Source organism: Phaethon lepturus, unplaced genomic scaffold (genome assembly GCF_000687285.1).
Source record: "Phaethon lepturus isolate BGI_N335 unplaced genomic scaffold, ASM68728v1 scaffold4529, whole genome shotgun sequence".
Classification (NCBI taxonomy): domain Eukaryota; kingdom Metazoa; phylum Chordata; class Aves; order Phaethontiformes; family Phaethontidae; genus Phaethon; species Phaethon lepturus.
Genome location: NW_010565366.1, coordinates 104401 through 125945, shown reverse-complemented (window position 1 = coordinate 125945; position 21545 = coordinate 104401). Strand labels below are relative to the sequence as shown.

General features: G+C 42.4%; 1 protein-coding gene across 1 annotated transcript in view; it reads left to right on the top strand.

Moving 5' to 3' along the window:
- Positions 1-4249: 4249 nt before the first annotated feature.
- TACC2 (transforming, acidic coiled-coil containing protein 2) overlaps positions 4250-21545 on the top strand; it is a 106994-nt gene continuing 89698 nt past the window's right edge. Inside the window, exon 1 of the mRNA XM_010295152.1 lies at positions 4250-10065. Within this exon, the coding sequence (XP_010293454.1) occupies positions 4250-10065 (5816 nt within the window). The remainder of the gene's footprint in view (positions 10066-21545) is intronic.

The following is a 21545-nucleotide window of genomic DNA, read 5'->3' as shown; positions in this document are numbered from 1 at the left end:
AGAAGGAAAGCAAAGGAATAAGAAAGGGAAATTTTAAATTATCTACGATTTTACTGTTGTTGGATCACCTTTTCTTGTTTATCAAGCAGGCTTAAAATCTTTTGGCATCTCTACCTCCTCTTCCCCCCTGCCCCAAGATAGTAAACACCAGTCAGAGAGCTTTTGTCTAGCAACTTCCAAGTGTTAATGGCTGGTAGGTTGGGTATGGCTCTTAATCTGGAATTATTTATGGGAGATGCACTGTGAGTCATCGATTTCTTAACATCCTCTATAGACTCACACCCTAAACACAAACCAGGCAGTGCTGTCTTAATAAGCATCTTAGTAACTGGGCAGTACTCTTAATTTGTTCCAGGATAATTTGAATTTGCCATACTATATTCTGAAGGTGGAAGAGGTTAACTACAGGTGTTAAAAATTAATCAGTAAGTTTGCAATGTGCTTCCAAACCAGCAATTTCTCAGTAATTATTTATGCAAAACAAACACTTTAGACATACAAAGATTTAACTCGTTGTTATTTGATGTTGTAACTGGAAGAATAGCATTCGTATGGTCAGTATGTTAAAGACCTTGAACTTGCAAATCCTTAATTGTGTGCTTAAATTCTAAGACAAGGGAAAAGTTCCCTTTGATAACTCTAGAGTTCAGTGGGACACCTGCATATTTCAAGATACATATGCACCTAGGTCTTTGCATGACTGCATTTTCTTTTTTTTTTAACATATCATCAATTATGTGCAGCAATTATTCCTAGCAAAATAACCCTTTCTGCCCTAAGCTCTACACGAACTATGAGGAACTCTAATGTTCTTTCATGCTTTGTCATTTGCATGTTTTGTTTTAAATATGAATGAATTCTTCCCTTAATAGTGTCAAGCTAGTTCATATTACAAAGAAAAGAGATCAAGTAACCACAAAAGAGAACACATTTTATTTTTCTGTATTTAAAAAAATAACTTTTAGGGTCATAGCTTTATGTTGATCATATTGAATGGGCTGTCTGAAAATACACGCTCTCTGCAGGTATTACTGATTGCTAATACATTTTCATGTAGATTGGGTTTTACTCAGGGGGATTATCTACAGCATGTGGTGTCATTTCCCTGTAGTGTTACTGTCTTTAAAAAGAGTGGAAGATAATGGGACTAGGTGTGACCTTAAGAGGTCATCTACTCCATCCTTCTGCCCTAAAGCAGGATCAACTGTGCTTAAGTCTTTCCCAACAGATGTTTGTCTAACCCCAGCAGTGCCTTGCACACAGAAAAGCAAGGTTACAAAAAATGAAAAGGAAGATGCAGGATATGTTCCCTATATAGTCCTCCTTGTTACCTACATCAGAAGGAGAAACATAAATGGAGATATCCAGACAGGTCTGCCTGGACGTATCTTGTTACGATTGGAACCTCAAACCTTTCAATTCTGTTATGTCCTGAATTGAAGCAAGCTGAAGTAGCACAGATGATGAATGTGTACTACTTGATTCCAAAACCGATAGTTTAAGTTGCTGTCACAGCATGTACCAGCACTGTCATTTTAATTCTGCTCAGCATACATTAACTACAAAGTTGTGCCAATTCCTTCATCTACTCCTGAGTAAAATGAACACGTTTTCAGCATTATCGAGCACCAGAAAAATTGTTTCAGTTGATTCATAATGCTGAATAGCTTAGTTCATAGAATTGTATCTGCCCTTGAACCTGAGAAGTCACAGGTTTACTACTAGGACTCTTTACACATGGCAGTAGATAGTTCATGGGTTTAGCAATTGTATTCAAAAAAACTTGAAAAAAACCACTCAAGACATGTTTGGAGCTGTTTCATATTTAATAGCTGCAAATAGAAGTCTAACGTAACAAAGAAGTTGTATCTGTAAAGATCTGAGAAATTTCACCCAACCAAAATCTGTAAAATGCAAATACATAATGATGTATGGTCTGTATGATGCACATTACCAATGTTTCAATCCCAGATTTATTACCATGCTTTTCCTAACCCACTTAACAAATGGGATTAACAATGAGTAAAGAACCAGAGATTAAAGATAAGTGATAAGGAGAAACTGTACTTGTAGGTGGTGTTTTCTACTTTTTCCAACACTCAGTTTCACCCACCCCCAACCTGCAACCATGTTTGTTCTTCCCCTGAATACCATATCTCTGACAGGAGCATGCTTCCAGGTTGAAGAACCCTGGGCACACAACTGCTAATGAGCAATTTAATCAGTAAGAAGATAAACCTGCAACACGAAGGAAAGCTGGAATGGCAATTGACTCCCACTTTTCCATCCCCTCCCCAATTCAGTGCTGTGGTTTCTGACCCTACTCTTCTAATTAAGAGTTCCTGAGTGCAAAATTAATTTCAAATGATAAAGCCTATTCCTTCCTTAGGGAAAGCCTCCTGGCATCTCCTTGTTGTTTGTTCATGTCCCATCATGCCCCATGTTGTCAGTGATCCAACAAATACCAGATACTGCATTACCACCTGTGTCGTTCCCAGAGTTGGTAAGCTTTGTACTGGAGAGGTGTTTTCCATGTGCTAGGAAAATAAAAATTTTGGGGCAAAAGAATTTTTAGAAGTTTAAATAAAATGTATTGGTGTTATAAATTAAATGTACAAACTGATGCCAAGCATTGCTGAAACTTGGTTAAACTATAAACTAATTGTATGGTATAGCTATTTTACCTTAGATATGAGGCTTACCCTAAATATAGGCAAATTTCAATACCTCTTTAAAGACTGGTTCATTTTCTATTGTACTGACTCTGAAGAAGGTTTTTAGGGTCTAAGAAAGGCTCACGTTCAGTTTTACGTGCAGCCCTTCCATAAAGAAATTGTTGTATTGGGCAGTCCTCAGTATAAGGAAGGGTTTTGACCCCAACTGGAAGTGCATTTTGTGCACTGTAGCACAACCCAAGAGCGTGGGGCTTCAATGCTGCTTCAGTGGTTACTGATAGGGCAGCGTTTGTATAAACACAGAACTAAACTGCAGGGACCTGAGAGCTGGTCACTGACTTGCTTCTCCATCAAGTGTTTTGGGCATAAAACTTGGGCAGAGACGGGGAAAGATGCTTCTCAGATTTCTGGAGATTACTTAAAATCCAGTCTATGCTCAGCCTTACAGAAGCTGTTTTAAGCATCTTTTGTAACTCCAGCCTGTAGGGCACTTTGAATTTCGGAAATGCAGCCTGCTACTGCTAAGCTCCAGTGATGGGCTTACCATGAGCGAACTCTCTCTGCACAGCTATGGAACTAGAGCGCACTGCTGTCACACTGACTGTGAGCATTTGACAACCTGTTGTCTGTATACCTTGCCTTGGATGGTGCTGTGTGTGAGAGACATATTACTTCATGTCAAGTAAATGATGCCCCTTGCTCCTAGGTACAATTGTATGTTCGGTTTTGAATTTATATTTCACTCCATGTTTCCAGGCTTCCCAAGGGAGGTGAGGGAGAGAGCAAGGTTAACGTATTTCATGACCTCCAAACCTAGGTGTGGAAACTGAGGTGCACACAGTGCATGTGAAAAATACTAAAAATAACTTCTTCCTTCTCTGCAGTTAGTGCACACACATCATCTCTGCTTCCACTTACTCTGTCTTATCTTTAATGGGTGGGGACAGAGATCGTACAAACGGTTATAGCTTATATGCACTAAAATCAAACACTGCAATAAAATGACCTCATAGGGCACGTATCATTGTATGGCAATGTCATTCTTGAGGGTGAGACCTTTAACCTTTTGGTGAGAATCAACTGTGCTGTTTAGTTGAAGAAAACATTCAACAGATGGGCCCTTCTTAATCTTCTGCTGCACAATAAAACTATAGCCAGATAACAGCAGTGACTGTGGATTGCAGGGCCTTCAGCTTTGCGCAAAGTAGTCCCACAGAAGCAGAAATTAAAAACCTTTCTTTGAGGTATTGGTGTTTTTTCCAGTATTTTTGTCACTTTTTCCCTTGTTGCTCCCGTTGTTAGATGTGTATCCCCTCTCCCCACACCTAACTAAGACAGGTTTTGGAATGGTTAAAATGCATGCCATGAGCATGGTGGCTGTCAGGTAAGACTGGGGACATGTTTTCCAGAGTAACGAGCATTTAAATCACTGTAATGTGTACCTGATGGTTTAGCTCCTGAAATCAGATTATCAGCTTCTCAATGCATGTACTGCATGGCTTTGAAATATCAGTGGCACGAATTGTTTTTGTTCTTTGCTTCATTTGCTTCATATTCTTTGTTTCTTTATTGACATGAAACGAATAAACATTTCCATTGTTGGCAGCATCAGTAATGAAGGCATCAGTAGCTACAGTGCTGAAGATTTATCCAATCCAAATTCAAGCATGGTGTCTTCAGAGGTGACAGGACAGAACAGTATCTTGCAAGAACATGGAGGACAAACAGGCTCTAATTTCTTAAAGCAGGCTGCCGAAGCAAGAGGGAGAAGTCTGCCTACCTCAATGCCTTCAGCAGACTGTGCCAAAGAACATGTCACAGCAGATCTCACAAGCAGCAATGACAAGTTGCCAACCTCAGATTGCCATGAGGCAGTGCCATCACCAGGTCCAGTGAATGACAAAGAAGAGGCACATGCCATATCTGTGGACAGAGGCCCAAAATGTGACAATAATGCTGCCACTTCTGTGAAAAACAGTGAGAATGATCCCAGAAACCCAAGCCTGGAGCCCAGCCCTCCTGCAGCAATTACAGAAATGCAAGGAGTCACACAAATGAGTTTGAGTGAATTAGGATCGCTCTGGCAGAGTGAACAGCTGGGTGGCATGAGGGAACCACATGTCAGTGCGTTTCCCCAGGGTAAAGAAGCAGGAGATTATTTTACTGCTCAGGAGGCCAAGCAGGAGCGAGGAGTTTTGGAAGTAGGTCAGCCACAGACTGTAATGCAGCAAGGTAGACAGAACACAGATGGTGGAGAGGGTCTGCTAATGAAAAAGGAAACCTTAATCCTAAATTATCCAGCAACAGGAGGCTCAGACAGTGAAAAATTTGGAGTAATTGTGAATGCTCAGGGCTTCACTGAGATCAGTGAAGTCTGTAATATACAGATGAGGGCTGTAACAACAGCTAAAGGGGATGAGGCAAACCCAGCTCTATCTGGCAGCAAAGGGGAGCAATCAGAAGCCTGTACTTTAATGTCAGAGTTGCTTTCTAACCCTCCACATGTCTTCCTGGTACCAAAGCCTGAAGAGCCTTTGAGGGAATGTGTGCCTGGAAATCACTCTCAAGATCCAGTGAGGAGTGAAGCAGCGAAAACAGCCTCTGAAAAAAACGAACCCATTTTTCAAAGAGAGCTTCAAAAAGAGGATGAGCTTGTTAGTGCTGAGCGTTTCAGTGTGCCTTTATCATTTAAGCAAGAGGAAGAACAAAAATCAGCTGTCATGACTGAAAGCCCAAAAGATGAAGCCAGTAGCAATAAAATTATAAAAGCTGATGATGTGTCTAGAGAATGCACCACACTTTCTGAAACAGAAAGCATTATCAATCCCACCAAGGAAAATTCCCGGGTAGATAAAAGATTATTACTGGAAGAATATGCATTAAGTACTTCTCTGAGCAGATCCACAGAGTTGAATCAAAAAGAAACCGAGGCAAATGTAACAGGAGAAGAAAACAAAATCAGAACAGAGGAGGCACAAGTGACAGAAACCAGTGAATTACCTGAGGGGTCAAGTGGGGCAGAAAGACAGCTATTGAACTCTGTTAGTAGCCACTACCAGGACTCGGAAAATAGCCATTTGGGACACAATCCTGAACAATTCGGTCTTTGTGAAAAGACTTCAACAGGTGACCTAAGGAAAGAGGCTAGGGAAAAGCCTCTGAATTTAGACAGTAACTATAAATTGCCCGCAGACAATTCACACTCTCTTGGTTGTAAACCTGAACAACAAATGAGTAAAGAGAAAACAGCTGCTACAGGTGACCTGGAGAACAAGCTCATGGCTTCACCGCAGTTTCCAAGGGAAGCATGCCCACTGCGTTTTGATTGCTTTAATACTGAAGCAGAAGACAAAACTTCAGGCCAGCCAGGCTGTAACAAGACTGAAAAGGTTTGTTTAGCTGGTGCACACAGTTCACTGCTCCTCCACCCTGAGGACAATAATATTAGGCAGAGTAAGCAGGATGAGTCCTGGGAAAAGGCTTTTGCTAGAGAAACTGTGTTAGAATCTGAATGCGAAACTGAGAGTCAAGAAACGCCTGAGAACTATAGCAAGTCAGAAGAAAGTGCAAAAATGTCCAAATCAAAACTTGAGCTCCAGGGCTTAAATGAATTGGCAGGGACTGTGGATCGCACGGCTGTACAAACTGAGGAGGCCTCACAGGTTTCGGAAACCAAAGAACAGATCATTCACATCACTGAAGTGCCTCGCAGCAATCCAGGGCCAGGACCTGCAGCTGCAGAAAGCAGTGCTGCGGCTGGTGAAGAAAATAAGGGTATTCAACAGGAGAGGCACCAAGCTGCCATGAAAAGTTTTGCAGAGGACAAAGACTTGGCACTGCGAAGTGAATGGAAATCTGATGTGCTGATGCAAGCTCAGCTGGAGCAAGTGGCTGCAGAAAGTCACAGAAATATACAGGTGGCTTGTTCAGAAACCTCCCAGGCTGTAGTTGGTGCTTCGGGACTAACTGTTCGGCAAGTTCACCGGGAGGAAGGGGGTGACAGCCCTGTCAGTGAAAGCAGCTGCCCCTCTGAGACCGACACGTGCAGCTCGTTGGAGACCCTGGAGTGCAGGAGCAGAGAATTGCAGGAAAATGCAGATGTTCCAACTGCTCCTCCCCAAGCAGAGCAAATGGAGAAGTCAGCGTCTGATGCTGGTGACAGTGACTGGATTTCAAATACAGAACTTGAACAACAGAAGCAGCAAAGCAGTCTGACAACTGTCACCAGAGCAGATGATCAGGGACACAAAGAAAAGACTCTGAAACCTGAACGGCCATTGGACCTAAATACTCACACCAACATACCAGAAATACCTCTAAACATTTCAAACAACCTCAACAAAGAATCTTCTGTGCTAGGTCCAGCACCTATCCAGCACGGCTCTGAAACAGCAAAAGAAAAGGGCAAGGATAAAAGCAGTGCCATGGTGTCAGAGGATATGTGCAGCAGCAAACACAGGCAAAATATTTCTGGTGTGACCATGCTTAATTTGCAAGATTGCAACGAGCAAAACAAAACTGATCTCAAGGCAGGAGAAAACTGCCACAGTAAGCAAAACTCAAACACGCCCGAGCAGGATAATAATTCTTTGATCTCAACTAGTCAGCATGAAGCAGCATGTCATCCTGATACATTTTCTAAAGAATCTGACAAGAATGAACAGCCAGGCAGCATATGCAGGATAAAGGATAATGCTGGTGAAAGCCCTGCTGCTGCTATAAACGGTCTTCCAGGGACACAGGACTCAGCAAGTGCCGCTAACATATCAGAGGCTGTGCCAAGTGATACAGAAATAGCACATACTTCTGATAATTCTGAGAAAAATGATCCTCAAATGTCTCATCCAGAAACTCAAGTAAAAATGCCATTAATGGCAAAAAACTCGGAAAAGATTGAAGGTCTGACTGCTGATGAGGAAATCATCCAGAAAGATGGAAATATGGAGATAAGTTGTGAGGACAGTGCTTCAGTCACAGAAACAAGCAGTGTGACAAGTGATAAAAGTCCAGGGGCACAAGGATCTCCTTCACCATTACGGTCACATGGGGACTTAATTCCCACTGATAAGTCATACAAATCCAGCTGCGTTCAAAAGACACCAGAGGAGCCTGGTTATTGTCAAACAAATTTTACAGCCCTCTCTACACGGACCTCTGCACTCAGCCATCCCAGCCAGCAACCTGGAAGCAATACAAACAATGCTGCTGGGGGGGAGTTACTAAATAATGAGCTGGAAGTTGCAGCATGCCAAAACGCCTTAGAAGGTAACTCAAATTTGCAGGTTGTTGCAGGTTCTCAGGTGTCTGTGCACTTAGGTCCTTCACCTGGGCTAAGCACAGGTAAAACAGCAAACTCAGAAAACAGCTCTGGAGGGAGTGTGTCTGTTAATGAAAAAGATGTTCCAGACCAAAGTTTTCAGGGTGATGCAGACAGAAGTTTAGCCCTGCCAGAGACTTTAAATGTGGGGCAGAGTACTGGAAACTTGTCACAGTTCAATTCTGAGAAGCTGAAGAAAGAGATATCTGCAATTAAATCCAAAGAAACAAAAAGTGAGGAAAACTTCAAAGCACAGCAAAGTGACAGTTCAGCAGAGTCTCTGCTCGCTCTCCCTCCTCTAGAAGGGAAGCTGCTGAGCCTTTCATCTGTTGGCAAACAAGAAGGCTGTAATGAGGAAATTGCAACCAATATCTGTGTAGATGACAAGTATGGTAAGATCTTAGAGAAACCTGGGAATTCAGAAAAAATGGAAGAGCTTTCAAAAGAGAATAATAACGTAACCAGGGCAGAGATCAGTATTGCCGAGCAGTCTGCAGAGAACTCGGGAAGGGAGCATGAGGCGCTGACTTGCAGCTGTCTGGACATTGGCTCCAGCCTCCCAGACTTCAGGGAGCATATCAGCCAGATATTTAAAAAAACTGTCCACAGCACACTGAGTGCTGAATTACCTCAACTTTTGTCTGAAAATCATGCAGGCTTCAAGCAGAGTCCAGCGGCCAAGGATACAGCAGAACTGGGTGGTGCTGAGAACTTTTCAGAATCAAACAAGGAGAGCAAAGGAGCTCCCAGGAGCACCTCAGAAGCAGAGGGGCAAGAGTTGTCTTTAGCTACTGAGTCTTCCTGCAAAGCTGCCAAGGGCAAATCTCTGCAAGAAAAAAACACAGTGGCAGAGCCGCCACCAGCAAGTCTCCAGTACACTGAGAAAAATAAGCTGCCCGGTAGCTGTTCAGAAGTGGTCCCTGGGTTGGATGGCACTGCACCTGCTGAATGTGCTCTGGAAAATCTGCAAAAGGCAGACAAAACCACTGAGCATCCCGAGAGCAGTGCAATGGAAAGAAAGGAAGGTGTGTGTGCTAGTGGGGTTGATCCTGAATCGCTAATAAGCTTAGGGATAAAGAAGCAAGGACCGGCTTCATTTGATGGGGCAGCAGCTGAGAACTTGCCTGCGTATTCTGACAGTAAGCAACAACCCACTGTAGCTGTTATCTCTACAGGCGATGTACAGAAGAGTGACTTAGAAGATGCTGCTACTGCAGAGGGAAATAACTTAATTACAGAGTGTAACGCAGAACCAGTTTCATCTGAAGAGGATGTAAGTCTTCCTACTGAACAGTGCCAAGATCCTAAGCCAAATGAACAGGAGAAAAGTGACTACGGTGATCCAGACATTGCCAAGAGCATCTCTGACATGGCAGCTTCAACTCTTGTCCCGGGAGGATCTTATAATCATGAAAAGTTGCCAGACAATTTTAATGTGTTACCTGGGGAAAATCGGGAGACACCGATTTGCAGCAATTTTATGTATGACATTAACTCTCAGAGTGACGTGCAGATGATACAGGATGGTCCAGTAAACAAGAAATGCCTGGAAACATCAGAAAATGCACAAGATGCACAGCAAGAAAAGAAAGTGACTGTGCAAGGGTTAATAAATTACTTAAAAAATGAAGTAAGCCAGGATGATTGCTTGCAAACTGACTCTAAACTAGAGTCTAGCAATATGACTGAGGGACATGTAAGAGAGAACAGTGACACAGTGTTAAGCACAGCAAAGACAGGTAACGAAAAAACTGGAGACATCCCTGAAACAGGTACTGCAAGGATGTTAGTCACTGGTGAAGGTGACTTAGCTTTAAACGTGAGCACCGAAGAGCAGGAGACAGACCTGTACAAAAATAACTCTCCAACCATTCCTGTGATGGAGCAGGGTGAGCATTCCGCACGTACAGATCTCACCGTTGCTGAAAATCAGCCGAGCAGGATGAATTCAGAACATGAAAGCTCACTTCAGGATGCCAAAAGAAAGCTATCACTGCTTGCATTAACCGATCCTAAGAACATTGACCTCAATGAACTTCAAGACGTGGCTGTGGCAGGATTACCCACTGAAAGGTATTTACTTTAAATTACTATGTGAAATGGTTGTCAGGACCCTGGGGCTTGATAGGGATACAATTTTCAAGGCGGATACCCATTGTCTGGGCGGTTTGGGAGGGCATGGCACTTATTCTGTTCTTAAATTTCTGTTACATTTTTGTTGCTTCTAAATGTGGACTATGTGGAATAAATTTAAAATCATTTGTAAGGGCAGAGGGGTCCTAAAACCTGAGGAGCGCAATTCTTACCTGTTCCATCTGCTGGTCCAGATTCCTGCCCTTCCCTGTGTGGATTTGCTTATGCTTCCCAGTGTTCACATCTCATAGCCTAAAGTTAGGCAAACAAATAGCACTTCCTAGCCTTAAGTTAGTAGGCTTTTGCCTAAGTTTTGGTGACCCAGTTAAATGAGACCTGCAGCATTCACATGGTGAATTGCAGTATTTAAAAACAAGCCAGCATAACCCAGTTACTCACTCTGTTAGTTGTCTAGGCCTCCCTCTTATCCTCCTGTATAATATAATTGTGTTGACAGTGCCTTTGATCACTGTGTTATTCAGTGTTTCTAATGACATGGAATTGTTTCAGATGTGAATTCTCCTTAGCTAGGATTTGTGGAGCCTAGGAGTTGTTTTTTTTTTATTTCCCAAACCTAGCAATAACTGCTTTGGTAAAGTTAGGACTTTTTTTTGTGAGTTTCTAATTTGCTGCCTGAATTCTCAGTTTGATGTGCAGTTAATTCAAAAGAATTATCATCTTAGAACAGGTGCTTTCCCTTTATCGAGTCACGTCACTGCTTCCTCTGTAACCTCAGCAACTTTCTTGCACGCTGTTCCTCTCCTTCCGTACCAGGGGAGGCAGCTCTCGCTGTAACTGCTACCGCGAGAGACGACCGCAGAGCAGAAGAGTACAGCGAAAAGCTGAACTATTTCAGACAACATCAATGAATGCTCTGCATAGGTGGAATCCTTCTAAGTGTTACAAAAAAATTAGATTATATTGACTGAATAAGGAGGGAAAATGTTTCACTGCCACATTCCTTAGAGGTTAAAATGATAAAACTGTATTGTAAGTGAAAATACCTGAAGTGTTTGTGCTGTGAAAATGTGGGCGAGTTCTTCCTGGTGTGTGTGTGTCTGGGTCAGAGGCTTAACATGATCTAATTTTATGAGCAAAATGTACACTAGAAGAATACTAGAAGCGTTGGAAGTCTGAACAGCTACATGACTTTCTCTTTAAGGATCTGTCTATAAAATGACAAGGAAATTAGACCCTGGTATTTCTCTCTAGTTCCTTTCCTTTCTTTTTGTTTCCCTTTATATGATGGGAAGCTTCACAGTGGGTAGCTCTGAAATTACCAAATTGCTGGCATGGCCTGGTTCAGAAGCCTTAAGGGACCATGAGGCAGTACATGCATACATCTACGCATGTGTTTTATATCAGGGTGGGTATCATACTTTAAATAAATACCTGTGGCAAGCAGGGCAGGGTTCTGGAAACAGCTGCTGGCAATTCATGGAGTAGTTGCTTAACACTTGCGTATGCTTTAAGAATTCATTATCACCTGTTTTTCCAGCGTGAGGGTTTGTACCAACAGGCAGCTGCTACTTTTGGACTGTGGCTGTAAGTGGTGTCACACACACCCCAAGTGTGCATACGCACGCAGGAGATCCTGCGTGCAGAGCCGAACGCGATTGCAGCGTCGCGGGTTTAAACACTGGGGACTCTCAGGGGTAGAGAGGAGTCTCTGCTTTTGATCAGGCTTGTTCCTTGGAGGAATATGCATTTATAATACAGAAGAGAGGTAGAAAGCATTAGTTGAGCTGGCCGGTCTGTCTTCAGCGGGTCCAGCACGCTGACCAGTTTTGCTTTGAGCTTAAAACTGGGTTTGTATAGTTGAATTTCAAGCTGTATTCCACAGCCTGTGTACTCTGGTCACAACACTTGTTGCTGCAGAGTGGTTTCCAATTGTTTATTGCCCTATAATCTTTACAGAGGATAAACTATTATAGCCGTGCAAAATAAAGTGCACATTTCTAAGAGCTGACTGTGGGGATTTGGGCCTGATGGGAACACCTCCAGGGAGAAAGAATCCTCTCCAGCTCTCAAAATAAGTAGTAGTAAGAAGTATATTATATTTAGGAGACAGAAATAGCATATTAGGAATTATTTCAGTACTGTTTTCTCCCCCCTCCACTGCTTCTGTATAACTCCATCTCTTACAAGATCTCTTCTGTTGAAATCTCCCTGAACTGTGAGTGAGGGGGCAAAGTTGTGTAATCTGTCTCTTAATTCCTTGTTAGGATTTCTTCCTGTAAAGGAAACAGAGGAATTTCTTTCCTTCATGGCTACGGCACTGGGAGGAGGGTGGTCTTGTAGTGAACAGTAGATCCAAGAACTACCTGCAGTGAATCCTGCCCCCACCTCCTTTAGGAGTGGGACAGTGGTCAACTAATAAGAAGAGCTTTTGTGTCTAAGGCAATAGTATAGCACCGATAACTTCGCTTCAAATCTTCAGTAAAAAGGACAGTTATTTTTGGAAAGGAGCTTGTGGCTGAAGCATTAACTCCACTTTCTTGTGGAAGCACAGCTGTGCTATTAGCAGAAGTAGGGGAGGATTGGATTGGATTTTGGCAAATCTCTCTGTCAGTACAAGGAGTAAAATATAACCCTTTCTTTGATGGTTTTGACATTTCTCTCTACCGAATCTGTGACTGAAAACCTATGTTTGTGATGGCCACACCTGGGCATCAAAATGTCATCCTTCCCACTTATTGCTGGGCATTCAGCCCCTCCATTTTGCTGTCTGAGTTTTACTTGGAAAGGAAGATCAGGACTTGAGGGGTTTTTTTTTCTTCTTTTGTAATGTCTACACACTTCATTCTTTTAGGGAGGGAGAAGGGAGCTTTATGTATGTACAGGGGGTTCTTACACCTTATGCCACTGAAATTGCTCCTGTTTGCATCATGAGGTATGGCAGATGTTGAGTAGAGCATGGAAAAAAATTGGAAATTATGGCAAAATTTTAGAAATGTTTAGAGGTGGCATGGAGTATTTTGGCAACTCCCTGTAATTCTGCTGGCTGCTACGTGCAAACTGCGATTGTCTCTTGGAAAAAGGTCCAAGTGAGCTTTTTGAAGTGAAGACTATGAAGTCATTCCCAGATGTGCATCTGTAAGGTACGGAGAACAAATTGCATCATTCGCTGATTTGTTGGCTTGGCAAAGTGCTCAGCTAGTTAACAAGCCTTTGGGTGTTCCAGGGTTGTGGAGATGCTCACGGGCTCGGCTTGGGGCTGGGCGTGCTGGTGAGGGAAGAGCGCGAGGAGCCGCGAGCGTGCTGCAAGCAGTGACACTCATTTTGCAGTAAAGTGAGGTTCTCCTCGGCACCCCCGAGCAGAACCGGTTTGGTGCGCAGAGCAGAACGGGCTGTGCTCGCTGCAGTGCCGAGCAACGCGCTCCGTGCCTTCACCTGCCTGTAGTGCAGGAGGGCACTGCGCAGGCTTGGCGTTCCCAGAGCTTCTGTTGCTGCTGCAGATCAAGTTGACTTCTTCTGGAGCTTATGCTGCAGAAACAATCCTTATTCCAGCCTGTCTATGCAAATCAATAGACAAGATGCCGTGCTTTCATAGCTGTGCTTGGGCAGGGGCTCATTCTTTCTCTGTGGTGCCTGAACCTGCCTTGCTGGCTGTACCTCGAGTAGTAGTACCTGCTCCTCACTATATGAGGGGCACATAAAGCTAGCCGTAAAGGGCGAGGAGGCTGTGGCACTGCGCTGCTTTGGGGACAAGTGTTTCCTAACAGTTTTGACTCTGCAAGAAGCTCCACTGGGAGGGCTCTTTCCCGGCTATAGCACCATATTGTAGGCGCTCTCCTATTGCTGCCATAGGTTTTTAGAGAATGGAGAGTTCTGTTGCATTGACTCACATCACTTAGAAATTAAACAATATTCTTATATGGGAAGTACATTGCAGCAGTTGGCATCAGCAAAGCTACTTGAAGAACATTCTTTATGGCCTATGCATAGGTCAGACAAGATCTCTAAAGTTGGTCCAGACATACTTTTGGATTTACTTCATGCTTTGTTCTTGCTATCAAAAATTGGCAAGTTCAATAAGCCAGAAAAGAATGTTCACTCCTTAGTAAATACTGACTTGGTCTTTTTTGTCTGCATAACAAATACAGTATTAAATACTTTAACAGTCTTGCTGGATGAGGTATGGAATGTAGAACTGCTTTTTAGATCAGTCAAGTGGGTTTTGAGCACTGAGGCTTTGTGTAATTAGCATCTGAAAACAGGAGTTTGGAGTTAAAAGGAAACTTATCAAAACAGTGATTATGAAGCTTGCTTTATTTCCCTATTTTTTCAACTTCAAAATTAGCTCAGGTGTGCAGCATCTCAGGAGCACAAAACAAAGGGAAAAATAGCTGAAGGTAGGTGATTTACACATAAATGAAATGCTCAAAATTAATCAGGCCATTTGTCTTTCTCTTCTGTCCTTCTCCCTTTGCATCTGAATTCTTTCTCTTTATTTCCTTCCCATCTTACTGTCATTGTTATCCTCAGTAGGTGCAGCTGCTACTACAGTTGTGCTTTGGACATGCAAGGAGCTCAGCCTCAGCCCTTAATTAAATAACTGGATGGGGAGTTCTGTGGGAATTTTGTCTGTGTGAAGTCTGCGATATTTAATTTTGGTATTTTTCTATTAATGAAAGGGTAAAAACTTCACTCTTACCCAATGGACGACTCATATTGCTTTCTAAGAAGTGAAAGGGAGTTTTGCCATCTACTCTAATGGATGCCATTGACCAAACTGAACGCTCTGTTAGGCAGTGGCTAAGTCAGTGTAAAGTATTTATAAAATGCCAATTTGATAGTATGCCCTGTTGTACTCAAAGCACATACCAGTGGAAAACTAGGTATGTGATCCGTGCTGGTTTGTTGTTGGTTTTGTTTTTGGGTTTTTTTAAATTTCCATACGCCTCTGCTACACAAAAGTATAGAAGTAAATCATCTCTGGTCCTCCCAAATTGTTGGTACTTCTCGCCGTGTTGAAAACGTTCAGTAACACTCTTGAGAACCTTAGCCACATATTTTAAGGTAGGTATTGACATGGATGGATAATACATGAGTTACTTTTTTCACAAATCCTTTTATGTTTCTCAAGAAATTACATTTATTCAATTAAATATAGGCATTTGCTAAAGAAATCCAGCAAGGACACATACTTTGTCCAATGTCTGGACAGGCAGTTTAGCATCAATTTTTGTCTTCTTTTCTCATTGAGTTAAAAATTACTTTCAGATTACTTTTTTTTTTCTGATTAGCTTTCCCCAAATGTATTTTTCAACCCTGCTTCTTCCAAGTAAGCTGCCTATTTTCCCAAAATTGTTTTTGCATATCCTACAGATCCCCATATTTTCTCTATTCCAACTCTGTATGTTCTGGCTTCTCGCAAAATCGGATACCATGGAGCTAGTTCACTGTCCCTGTTTCTAATAGAATATGCAAAGTAGGATTAGCCCCAGCTTTGAACCCCGCCGAGGGCAGCTCTGAGAACAGCAATTACAGACATAGGCATATTCTCCATGACTTGGATGTGGCTTCCTTCCAGTTTTTCTGGGTCTTGGCATGCTTGCATTGCACTAGTGCTTCTCAACAAAGACTCCTCTGGAGACATGTCTGAAGAGCCAGAACTCTGTAGTACTTGCCTCGTCCTTTGCCTTCTGTTTTGCCTTCTGCTATCTTTTATGTTGATGTCCTTGGAGCCTGTCTTGCCAATATTGGTCCAGGTATATGGAAGCTCAGATGTGTATTGCTAATAGCAGGTGGGCCTTATTTAGATATGGCTATTCCTTAACATTTGGGTACTCTGGAAAAGTTAAAAATTGTTATATGGATCTGTTTGGGCCTGTTCATCCACACTCACCTTGACAGGTTAATCCTTATAGTAGTCTCTTTGGCCTATAAGAAGCTCTGCATCTCAATTTGCAGTAAGTGTAGAAATGTTAATTGCTCCAATCAAAGGCTTAATTGTTCTGGGTTCTAAGATCCCTGTGAAATGCTGAGTGCCACTATTCTGTGCTGTTGTCAAGAACCAGCGCTAGTATGTTATGTTAATCTTGTTCTCCCTGCTGAAGGGTGCTTGGGATCTCCCCCCAGACTAAGCATTTCCTGATGGACTCTCCTTTGTTCACCCAGGCTTAATCTTTCCTCTTCCCTGCTCCGCCTGTGCAGTACCTGCCCCATTCATCCATGGTCCTCAGTAAAATAACCAGCGGTCTGAAAGTGCCCCAAGATTCTGCAAGGTTGTTTCCAATTTAAATTTCACTAATTTACTTTCTTTACCTCTTGGTGCATTACAGCTAAGTGAGAAAAGGCTATGGGTGCAGCCTACCCTTAAAGTCAGTAGATACTGGGCCAAAATCTCTGGTCCAGTGGAGTGATATCAGCAAAGAATTTGGCCCTGAGCCTCTAATAGATCAGCCACGGAGAATGCTGCACAGTCCTGTGATTCTTTTTCACCCAGACCGTCCTACAAGCACTGTACTCCCAGTTATCCTGCTTTGCTGAAATAAAGGGGGTGTCTCGTTGTTTCAACTGATAAAAAATCAAATTAGGAAAATGGGCTGTATGTAGACAAGTAGGATTTAAATGATTTGTGGACCTGAACTACCTGATGTTTTCCAGCCTCAAACCTGTAAAGCTTGGCTTCTCTTTGTAAATGATGCTCTGAAAAACAGGGACACTTGCTTCATGAAACTGAAACTCATCAAACTGCTTTTTTATTCTTTTTCAGCCTGTTTTTTCTACCTCCTTTGGCTAATGGAACACAAACAGTGTAATCAATTAAGCCTTTTTTTTTTTTTTTAAGGCACTCAAGAGCTTATGTAAAATCTTTGGAATTTGTTAGCATGATAACATTGTTATGCTCTCCTAGCTGATAGAAATATCAAAGCCAGCTAAGAATAACTGCAGGAGACAGAGAAGATTGGATTTGTTTCCTGGAATGAAAGCAAAAAGCATGTATGCATTGCTCAATTTCTAACAAATAGGGAAAAAAAATTTAGCTGTCATGAAAAGAAATGGATGCTTAAAGCTCCCATCTCCCCTTCTTAACAATGTCATTAAACAAGTCAAAATTATAGAGTTAGTTTTGCTGAAGATTTACAAGTCTCCAAGATTTTCCACATCTCTTTTTTTTTTTTTTTTCAATGCTATGATGGTACATGAAACTTCTGTTACATGTGGCATTCTTCAAATCTTATTCTCTGTTAGAAACTTCAAATAAACTTGGTTTGCTAGAGAAGTTATTACTGGAATTCATGAGACTTTGAGTCTAGCATAAGGTTTTCTAGAAACTGATCTTAACTTATTTGGAAACTTGCAAAATGGCAGTTTCCCATCACTTTGATCTTCCAGAATGTAATGGGTTAACATTAAACTGTCCTTTTTTTCAAAGCAGAAGGTTAAGGTAAAGGACTGTGAATTTAAAGAGATGGTTATCCTAAAGCCTCACCAATAAAAATTGCTGGGAATTGCATAACCTAATTTTCAACCACCACAGATGATGGTTGTGGGCAATTTGTATGTGGAAAGTAGTGGAAATAGAAAGTTCAGGTGTTTGTTACAGAAGCGGCTTGGAGATCTCAGCCAGGCTGCTCTGCAGCTATTTGGGTCTGTGGTTTTGCGGAGCGTATGACTATGAACCTCTGCTTAGGAAATGCAAAAGAGAAACTCCTCTTTAATTTTAAACAAACTGAAGTATATTTATATGGTTTTCTTTGTTGCAAATGGCCTTAAAAATGGGCACTAAGTTTTCACAAAAAAAAGATTTAAAATCACACACACACACATATGTTCTTAAAGATTGCATGATGCAGCCTTATTGTTCAGAGCAAACATAGGCATTGCTGTTTTGCCATCTTTTTTGCAAGTTCATCACAAATATTGTAGTATTTGTATTTGCTTATAGACTAGTGATAATCTTAACCTCAGTTTAAAGAGTTGGAGAAGAAAGTACCTTGTTTTCATGCTCACAGGGAAAAACTTGACAATCTGATCTGAGTTCATCCTGTATTCTCAAAAAAAAACCAGCATGCAAATTTAAAAGAAAAACTGTGTGGGGGGTTTGTTTGTTGTTGTTGTTTTTTTTTTTTTTACATTTATTTAATGTAACATTCTTTCCAAGCCAATTTCATGGCTTTTTTGAGGACTGATTTCCCCATCCCCACCCCTCCTCCCCGAGTGCTTTGGTTTGGCAGAAGTGACATGGTTCATGAGAAAAACCCTCAGATCAAATTCACAGGAGCTGGGCAGAGTGGGTCACCGCTAGCAGTACAGCGTCCATCGCAAGCTTTCACCAGGTGTCTGCCCACAGTCTGAAAGCACCCTGACCATGGAGCACAGCCTGAATGACAGTGTTTCTAGGTACAGCATTTCTCAAGTCATAGTCCAGACCTGCAAATGCAACCTAAACCAAAGTCCTGGAATCCAGCACTTCTGGAGGTACTGAACTTAAGTACCTTTAATTTTTCTGTAATTTAAATTCTTATCTTCCTGAGTGTAGGGTAAAAATGTTGTGTGCCCGAGGAGAATGTTCATGTGTCGGTCCTGTAGTTTGGAGCTGCGTGGGATGTGGAAGCAGAGGTGGAAGATACACAAACCCTGCCTCCCAGCTCCGCGTGCCTAGGTAATGTCGGGGAGCTATAGTGTCACCACAGGAATTTCGTTACACCTCTGCCAGGAACTGCTTAGCACTGCCAAACTAAAAACACTGTGATTTCTTTCAGGGTCTCCTCCTCTCCTAAGGTTGCAAGCTGCCTAACTTCTCTCATATAGCTCAGTAAACGTCATTTTAGTGGACACATACATATATAGAAACAGAAACAGTGGGGATCCAGCGGAGGAAGATACTTGAAACAGAAATTACCGAGCCGAAGAACCTCCAGTCCTTTCCAGTCTGAACAATCTGCCCTTTAGGTGGTTACTGCCCTTGGACAAAATTCAGCAGTTTTGACAGCATCTCCTCTCTGATGGGCACAAACGTGTTTCTTCTCCCTCCAGTTGTTGAGATAAAATCCTTCACCCAAATGAAAAATACTGGTATTTTTAAGAAACATTTGGGGTCTACATTAAAAAAAACAAACCACCAGTTCCCCCCCACCCCAATATGAGCCAGCCAAGTGCTTTCTGGGCTTTCCTTGAGGCTTCCCTGGGAGCTAGGGAAGGGCCGGACTCCAGCAGGGCCATCCTGCAGGACATCTCCTGCTGCCTAAAGCCCCTCTCATCAGCACGCTAGCTGCTTGTACCCAGCTCCAGCCCTCTGGAGAAATCTTTTGCAATACTTTCTTTTGCAGCTCTTTGATCTGCGGGCTCCCAGCCTCAGCCAGACTGCAGCGTGCCACTGCAGGCTACAGCCTGAAGGTCAGCCCCTGTCCTGTAATTGTCTCCCCAGCCTTCCTGCGAGGTTGCTTATCTCTTGTTTTCCTGTTGCTTTTCAGCTTGTTTCCTCTCTCCACCCCCAGACTTCTAGTGAAGCAGATCAGTTAATTCTCACAGGAAAATCAGATAAACAAGCACACCTTAGCACCATCTTTCTGGAGTTCCTGCCTACCAGTTTTCCTGTATTTAAGTAGCAGAGGGCACTGAGGAGAAAGTGGAAATGTTTTTGTGACAAAGGTGCGTTGAGATTGCGTAGCAGTAGGTGAAAGGGTTTTGGTACTGTAAGAGGCTAATGAAGAAACAAGGAGAGGCACATTACTTGAGCAACATGACCATTTCATTCCAAAAATGCTAAATTTGTTTTTGTTAGCAGGAACGTAGCTAGTCTGTGTGCACGGCTTTGCGCCAGACTGAAGTGCTGCTTGCAAAGAAAATCAAAATTTCTTTTAATGAATCTTGTTCTCTCTGGGGTCTCCCTCCCCCTCAGGGTTGTTATACCTGCAGAAGCTATTTGTGAAATGATTTCCAGATGACAAAAGAGTTTAGTTCCCCCCAAAATGAGAAGGTGGCTGAATGCTTGTACCTGTATCAGAAGTCACAGTAACTTTTTCCATGCCTGGTTTCCTGCTGCTTGGGAGGCAGGATATGAGAGAGCTGCTGTCCCCAGAAACTTTAACTCTCAGCTTGATCTTCATTCTTGCTGTCAGGATGGATGCTACTGGTTCCCAGTGCTGCAACTAGTGAACTCTCCACGTACCATGCGTTAGTGCTTGCCCCTCGATAAGCCATCCCTTTCAGCCCAGGTGATGTTGATAGTCCACGTGTTTTTCAGCATTTTCACCCATTACAGTATCTGATTTGGTCTCTGGGGGTCATTTGGTATATTCTTCTATTTCCGGTACAGGTACATGAATTGTTAAAAGCAGCAATGAGCACATGTAGGGGAAATCCTTGTCATCTGCTTCCAGACTAGATGTGGAAGTTCTCCTGTAACACAAAATGTACCTGGACAAAAATCTGCTCCCTTCTTTTGCTCACAGAAAATTGAACAAGGGCTAGAAGGAGAAACAGTTCAGAGTCAAAAGAAAAACTAAAAAAAAAAAAAAAGAAAAAATTAATACTTTTTTCCACGTGAGGCTCGGTTCTGATGCTTTGAGAGGTCTGACTGGTACCATTAGTGTACCCTAACAGTAAAAAGAGATGCACAGTCCTGCTAAGAGCTGGACTAAGTTCTGAAGAAGATGAAATGTTAGTTTTGGCACCCAAGCAGGCATAGCTGGCACCACAGTTGAATGTCCAGAGTTTGGGCAGAGCGCACATGGAGTCACCTGGGTTAAATGAAGTCTGTAAGCCTCAGCATTTTACCAGAACTATCTCGACTGGGCTTTGGTAAGCAATGAATCTACCAACTGCCTTGCTATGGGGTAGATATTATAGACATTTAGTCTATAGTTATTGTGTGACAGGTTATAAACATGATAATGATCTCCCTGGGTAGAGACTCCATCAATTCCTTGGGTGCTGGCAGCTCATATATGTAATTTGGTGCATCTCAGTGCAAAGACTTAATTACCCGCGAAGCCATTCTTTTGTGTTGTAATAAACACACAGGGAACCTAAGAGATTAATAAGGGCATGCAACTAATTAAAACTGCTCAATTTTCTTACAGGTAAAAAATCCTGTATGACTTTTGGGGCTGGAACTTAACAGAAGAATTAGAGTAGGAATAAAAAGGTTCGGTTTAGGTTTACAGCTATAAACAAATACAGTTTCAGTGGAAGTTGTTAAAAACCTTTCCTGTCTCCTGAAACTTTTAAAAAGTGATCTTTAAAGTTGGGCCAAACACCATCCCTGCATCCTGAAACTTTAAAAGTTGCCAAACGCCGTCAATTAAGCATGGCTCTGCTTAAGCGCTTTTTAAAAGGTTCGGAGCTATTTGTGCAAGCCTTAAGTGTTAACATACGCCGTAATTTAATCTGTCCGCATCCGCCACCGTGCGCAAACTCCGAGTAACCATCGGGATTGTCGGGATTCAGGAGAAAGGGGGGGGGGG